At 36.2% G+C, this 7,359-nt stretch overlaps 1 protein-coding gene across 1 annotated transcript in view; it reads left to right on the top strand.

The window, feature by feature from the left end:
* Window positions 1–7,359, top strand: part of LOC107685949 (contactin-associated protein-like 5) — an 87,725-nt gene that overhangs the window by 59,274 nt on the left and 21,092 nt on the right. Inside the window, exons 8-10 of the mRNA XM_016482708.1 lie at window positions 3,323–3,593; window positions 6,460–6,609; window positions 7,245–7,357. Coding sequence (XP_016338194.1) covers window positions 3,323–3,593; window positions 6,460–6,609; window positions 7,245–7,357 — 534 coding nt within the window. The remainder of the gene's footprint in view (window positions 1–3,322; window positions 3,594–6,459; window positions 6,610–7,244; window positions 7,358–7,359) is intronic.

Genomic DNA, 7,359 nt, shown 5'->3' on the forward strand with positions numbered 1-7,359 from the left:
GACAGACAGTGAGTTCATGAACGGCCTCCTTGGCCGTAGCAGGATAGACAGTGAGTTCATGAACAGCTTCGGTGGCCGTGACAAGACAGTCTGTGAGTTTGTGAACGGCCTCTGTGGCCGTGACAAGGCAGACAGTGAGTTTGTGAACGGCCTCCGTGGCCGTGACAAGACAGTCTGTGAGTTCGGAAGCGGACGCCGCCACCTCAGGAGGTTCTGCAGCGCACAATGGGAACATGATGGCTACTTATAGCAGACAAGAGGTTCACATGACATGAACAAACCAATGGGAAACAATGACAACCAATCAGAACATGACACATGAACCAAAGAACAAATCAGAACATAACACACAGACAAGGGAATCACATAACAGAACATGTGGGGCAAGGAACACATGACAAACCAGGAAATTAAACTAAGATCATGAATACAAAGCAAAAGACATGAACACCAACACAACCCAAAACAAACCCTGACAGTATCTAAAGTGTGTTTCTGTAGTTGTGTGTATCGCACCATAAAAAGAGCTCTCTTTCCCTAATTAACAGGCTGTGAAGTCTCTCCTTTTGTCCATTTCTCTCTCGCTCTCTCTGGTTGGTCTAATACACAGGAAAATCACATACAGGAAAAGAAGAGCAGTGTCACATAGTGATCTTTATTTTGTCTTTCCCTCCCTCTTGTCAGAGGCATTTTAAGATAACATGCTGAAGTCCATGCAAAGATTGAGGCGCTCCACACATCACTGACTAAATAATGTGCATGCAGTGCTATAGTTATTTACAATTTATACAATAAGCTGTTGCAGTAAAATATAATTTAGGGCTGCAGGATATTATAGTTATGATTATTAATTGTGATTAAAAGGCAGAAAAGGCAGATTAAAACTGTAGCAACTGTATGCAATATTCTTCATGTAGATTACACTTTCAAAACGATCTGAGAACTTTAACTTCTCAAACGTCCTCAAAACAATAGTTAAATTAAACACAGCGCCACTGCATTCATGCACACAATCAAATGTTTCATCATTAAAGTGTTGAGAGGTATTGAGTAGAGATCAAAACTAGAGAACAATTTATACAATAAACAAAAAAACAATAAACTAGATTGTTTTCTGAAATATTGTTAATCTTCATCGCTCAGAATTTGAAGGAATATTCGCTGTAGGTATACCACTGTTCTATTAACATGTTAGACAACATATCCAAGGCATTTCAACAAAAACATTTATTTTGTGAAAAACACAGTGATCAAAATTAGAGAACAGTAACCACTGTAGCATGAAAGAAGATTACAACTAAAATTTTGGATGGTTACAGATGTCAGAAATTAGTAGGAAGTGTAGAGGCCCTTCCTTTGAATGACTTCAGCACATCTGCAGCTGCAGGATATCAATAGTTTCTCACACTACGCTGATGTGATATTTGTCCACTTTTCTTCCACTCTCTTCCACAGTTTGGTAACTAGTGGGTTTCTTAGCCAACGTTGTCGAATTGAATTTCCAACCGGTTTTAGATCAGAACTCTGGGCTGGCCATTTCATTATTTTAATGTTCTTAGCTTCAAGGAACTGCTTTACCCGTTTTGCAATGTGACAGGGGCATTGTCTTGCATGAAAAATTGCAGGCTGATAGAGAGATGCTTTCAGGGAAAGAACTGCATGTTGCTGAAGGAGGTTCTGATAAAGATTTGCATTCAACCTGCCATGTAGCTGTATAAGAGGCTCAACTTCAGCTGCAGAAAACATCCCCCAAGCCATGACACTTCCTCCTCCATCTTTCACTGACTTATTTACGCACTTGGGCTTTAGACTTTCCTCAGTTTGACGCTGAACAAAATGTTTCCCATCAGACCAAAATAAATTCAACTTCACAGAGTGCAGAGTGCGCTTTCAGTTCGACTTCTCTTAAACATGCCGAGACAGATCCTTACCCTGTTCAGTACTGAACTGGCAAACAATTCCAGGTGCAGTGTTGAACCAGTTCCCCATTGAGAGTCTCTGCATTATCCTGTCTTCTCTTGCATTCGTCTTACATGGACAACCAGCCTTTTGGGGGGAATTGAATGAATAAGTGTCAGTGTAAACCTGCAATATTCGAGAAATCACAGATTTGGAACAACCAACTTCTCTTGCAGTGGCGGAAAGGGTCAACCCTTTGGCCTTCAATAACTTGGACGTATCTCTAAGTGTTCTATAATTTTGATCTCTCTTTTTCAAATATCTCATTTAAGGTTTTTACTGTGCTGCAGAATACAATTACTTTATCAAACATGCTTAAAAAAGTCCTACTCCTGTTAGGATAACTTCAAATTGAAATTTAGAAAATTATAGGTTGTTCTCTAATTTTGATCTCCACCTTAAAGCAGGTTTCTCAAACTTGATGATTTTATCAAAATCAAGATTCCCTTGGGTCCTGAAACTCTTAAATTCAGTTTGATCAACTTTAAGGTCAAAAGAAATGTTAAATAGCTTAAATGGTACACCACAAGTCTTAATTATCATTTGAAGAGGTATTAAATTTGGAGGAAAACAGGAACCAATATACAGCCTAGTGTGATTATTAAACTTCAAAAGGTGATATTTTATACAGTATTATGCATAATGCATAAAGTCTAACACGATTACTTATCACATTCAATATTCACAATCTGTTTATTGCCTTTTTTTAAAACACTTTATTGTTAAATGAGAAAAATACAATATTGATCAACCTTTAATTCATATGTATTGATATATTACTACATAAACCAACTTCAATACATATGTATATATTTAATGAAACATGTCTTGAGTATTTTCAACTTGCAGCTACCCTGCTATGCAGTTAAATTAGTGCCTGTTTGATTAAGTAAATTAATCTAGTAAAATTTAATCTGATTATTTATTTTGAGATTGTTTGGGTTTGTTCTGTATGAACATACAATATTGTTGTATGTGCAGGTCTTAAAGTCTTAAATTTGATTTTAAAAAACAATTTGTTTTGTCCCAGCCTTTAAACTCTTTATTGAATAATTTTTTGGCATGTCTATGCTAAATACAGAGCGTACAGAGCCTCTGGATGAAGAGCTGCACTCTATCATATTGTTTGCAATGAGATATTTGTTCACTAGTTATTCTGCAAAACTTCAGACTATTTGAGACAGACCCCAGTTTGAAAAATGCTGATCTAAAGAGTGTTAAACTGTTTGCTAAGGTAAAAGAAAAATTACTTTTTTGTGTGTTTTTAACCTGACTACCAGCACACATCCATTGGGTTTAATTCTCCTCTCCACATATTCATCCTTTCTTTCATTATCTTCTTCCCTCCTTCTTCCTTACAAAGGGCAACGTGACATTCTCATGCTCAGAGTCTTCCTCTGTCGCTGTGACATTCCTCAGTTCCACTGGCAGCTTCCTGATGCTCCCCGCAGATTACAGTATGGAGAGTCTCTCTGTACGACTGCAGTTCCGCACATGGAATCAGGAAGGGCTGCTGTTCTCAGTCCCGCTGTCTCTTGATCCGGACCCCATTAACCTGCTTCTGCAGCTCAGCCAGGCTAGGCTACTCCTCTCACTCTCTGGAGGGCCACAAAACTCTGCTCAGGTGTTCAGCGGTAAGATGTATATAAATTCCAATGATTACCATGATGTGGAAAACATGGACGGAATTGTGGAATCCACTACACAAACTCAAACACACATGTCTCTCGTGAGGACGTGAACACATGAACTTCATCTCCAGAGCTGCTCTCAGAGACACTTCAGCAGCATTTCATCATTTCTACTATTGCCAGATACACATGGAAACTTTATTATTATTTTTATTAAAACTTTATTTTAAAAATACTCAAACAATTTTTCAGTACAACAATTTAACAGTAAACATCTGTTAAAACAAGTTTTGCAGCACTTTGTTTGTTTGTTTGTTTGTTTGTTTTATTTAATTTGATTAACAAATGAATTAATGTTTTAATGTTTTTTTGCCTTCATTTGATTACCAAAATAATTTAACTACACAACACAACATTTCTGAGAGGAAAAAAAAAAACATTTCATAGGGCCCTATTACTCTGTAAACTGTTAAGTTGTTTTTATGAATACAATTGATTAGACATGCTTTTTGATTACTAAAATTTAATTTAAGCATTAACTCAGAGTCCAGAAAAATTTTAATTTAAAAAAGATGAATTTAGCTAATTTCAAATCTAAAAATGGAATTTGGGAAAAAAAAATATAGCTTATTTCATAGGAGCGATAGTTCACTTGTGAATACATTTTTTGAGATTGTATTAGTGTTGGGTTCGAGTCCACCTAAGTCGAGTCTGAGTCTTTAACCAATCGAGTCCAAGTCCAACAAACTCTATTATTTATTAGTATCTTAACATTGTTTTAACCTTTACAACAAAAACGCAATGTCCATTTAAATGTAACAAAAGCAAACCTCTATTGCATCTTGCCATTTTGATTTTTGATTAATAATTAGTGTCCTGCTTTGCTTAGCAAACTTAAATTCATGTAACAGAAGTTATGGCTGAATTGATTTATGTATTGTGACATATTTCAGAGTGAAACTGAAAACAGAAGTTTTAGAATGTGAAAAATTAAAGGGTGGGACTTGACTTTATTCATCGTTAAAGTAAATGTATAAATTCAAGAGTGGGGGTAAAGGAGTAGGTATCTTGGTGAATGGGACCTAAAGAGCAGAAAATGCACCTTTATCTCAATAAAAAACAAGCTTTATATAATTTTTACGATTTTTAATGAAATATGAATTTTGAATAATCAAAATTAGTTTTTGTCTGCTTATTCTCTTCATCAGTGTTTGAACCATTAAAGAAGAAACTGCATTTTAATTTCTGGGTTAAAAAAAAAAAAAAAAAATGAAAAATGAATGGACGCCAAAGTACACGAACCCTTTGACAGGGTATTTTGAATTTTTTTCTTGGATGAAAATGAGGCTGTGAGGGATAAACCTAGTCTGTACAATGGCACACACTGTGTATAAAAGCCCTACATATACTTTCCATAAGTCACAGCCAACTCACACCTGTTTTATTTTTGAATGCATTTATAGTTACATTAATTACAATAAATTACATTATGTAAGGAATAATTGATGATGGGTCGTTGAATTATTAGAAAATAATGCAAACCCAAGGTGATTTTGGACCAATAACTATTGCTGCAAAGATGTTAGAAAAACTATTTTTCTTTGAAGATAGAAACTGCCACTAATACAAAAGCAAAAAATTATAAACTAATGTAATAAAACATTCTCAAGCTTACTGAAGGCAAGTAAACTCTCCAAGTATTACAAGCTAAATGATAAATAAATATAGGCCTATTACTCAAAATAGATAGTAGCCTAGTAAAGGCTTCTAGAAATAGCCTACTACAGACATTTCATGAAGTAATAAATGTGAAAATAATCTTCATTGTATACATTAAATATAGATGATCCTTATTAAAGTTAATAAGTGATTCAGTCAAGAGCAGTGAGTGATTTTTCTCCTTTTTCTTTTATTTGATTAACATTTATGACGCAGTCGGCGGCTGCAGGTTTATGCTGTTGATTTAAGATCTGATGCATAGATCAAATATTTCGACACATCTGTATTTCTCCCAACTGTTCAAGTTCATGTAAGACAAAACTGACTGCATTTACATGAATGGTCTCCAAGACGGGCATTTTGACATAACTTTTCGTGTAAGTGTGTAGCAATAACAGAACTTAAATAACTCGGCATTCGCACGCTGACTGAGAGGCTCGTTATTCTGTGAGCGCGCTTTCGGTGTGTGAGCACAGAAACCTGTCGGCTTTCAAGTACTGGACAAGACTTAAAGGGGTCATATGATGTTGCTAAAAATAACATTATTTTGTGTATTTGGTTTATGCGGTTTAAGGTTCAAAAAACACATTATTTTCCACATAATGTACATTGCGTTATGCAAATCTTCCCACACAGTGACGTAGACATGTAGACATGTGTGTTTAAACGAGGCATTTTAGGAGGGCGTGGATAAGTCTTAACTTTTATAAAGAATATATTTGCAACTTTACAGATCTTCTTTATGCACCAAGAGCTTGTAACACTCCAAAGAGAAAGGAAAAATTGAAATCGCATCATATGACCCCTTTAAAAACACATGCAAATACTGAATATCACTTTCGTGATAATGCATTGAGTTTAGTGACATTTCCGTCAACTGTCCCTGGACTCGGTTGGACTCTGACATATTTTCAGAGTCCAAAAGACTTGAGTCCGAGTCAAGTCCGAGTAAAAATGCATCCGAGTCCGTGACAAGTCCGAGTCCTTTAAAAAAACTGTATTCGAGACCAGACTCGAGCCAGAGTACGAGTCCGAGTACCCCAACTCTAGATTGTATAATGAATTGTAGATGCACATGATTAAGTGATTCATTCACCCCAGCTTTCGTTCTGAGGACTGCCTTGTTATGCTTCTACTGTTTGTTTTTCAGGTCAGAATTTGAGTAATGGTCAGTGGCACTCTATAGCCATCGAGGTCAAGGGTCAGAAGGTGTCTTTAACAGTCAACAACCAGAAGCCCGTCACTGTGGAAATCAGTGTGCTTATTCAGAACATGCAAAGAACAACCATCTTCATCGGAGGTATAACATTAGAAATTGAAATAGCTAGTTTATCCTGATTCTTGGGAAGAATTTCTGGCTATATTCAAATGCAGGGATAGTATCATATTTTGATCTGTCAGCTACAAAGCTCAGTTCTGAACTACTGAACTGCAGGCAAAAAAGTGGTTATTACCAAAAACATTTTCCTGAATGCAAGGTACAGTTTTCTTCTACCTTATTAACTCTAACTTCCATCAACTGAACGTTCCTCGTATTCCTAAATAAAATACAGGCTTGGCAAGCTGAGCGCATTCTCAGGGTCCATTTATTTCACATGCATGTTATTCCCAAATCTCCTGCTTTGTTCTCGAAGGGTTTTTTTTTTCGTTTAGTTCATTCAGGCAGCTCTAACCACATTCAATTACTGTAGAGGATAAATGCATTTTCTTTAAAGCTGTTACTGAAATCTTTGACTCAGACATCCAATGTCTTAACTAAGACCTCTAAATCTCTCATTTTGCTTACTTCAGGGACAATGCAGTCCTGCTGAGATTTTATAAGCTGCTTTGCACGAATTTCTCAGAACAGAGATTTTTCTTTGTGCAACTTGGTATTAGTTGTGGATGTTGTTTTTGATTTAAAAGACAGTAAATTGGGATTTTCCATTATTTTAGGCTGCCCTTTATTCCAGAGCGATTTCAACTGTGAAAACCCCAACAGAGGATATCAGGGCTGCCTTCGTCTCCTATTCATCAACAACCATCCAGTCGATGTACTTCAGATTCAGCA

Source organism: Sinocyclocheilus anshuiensis, unplaced genomic scaffold, assembly GCF_001515605.1.
Source record: "Sinocyclocheilus anshuiensis isolate Anshui unplaced genomic scaffold, SAMN03320099.WGS_v1.1 scaffold465, whole genome shotgun sequence".
In the NCBI taxonomy this organism is placed as follows: Eukaryota; Metazoa; Chordata; class Actinopteri; order Cypriniformes; family Cyprinidae; genus Sinocyclocheilus; species Sinocyclocheilus anshuiensis.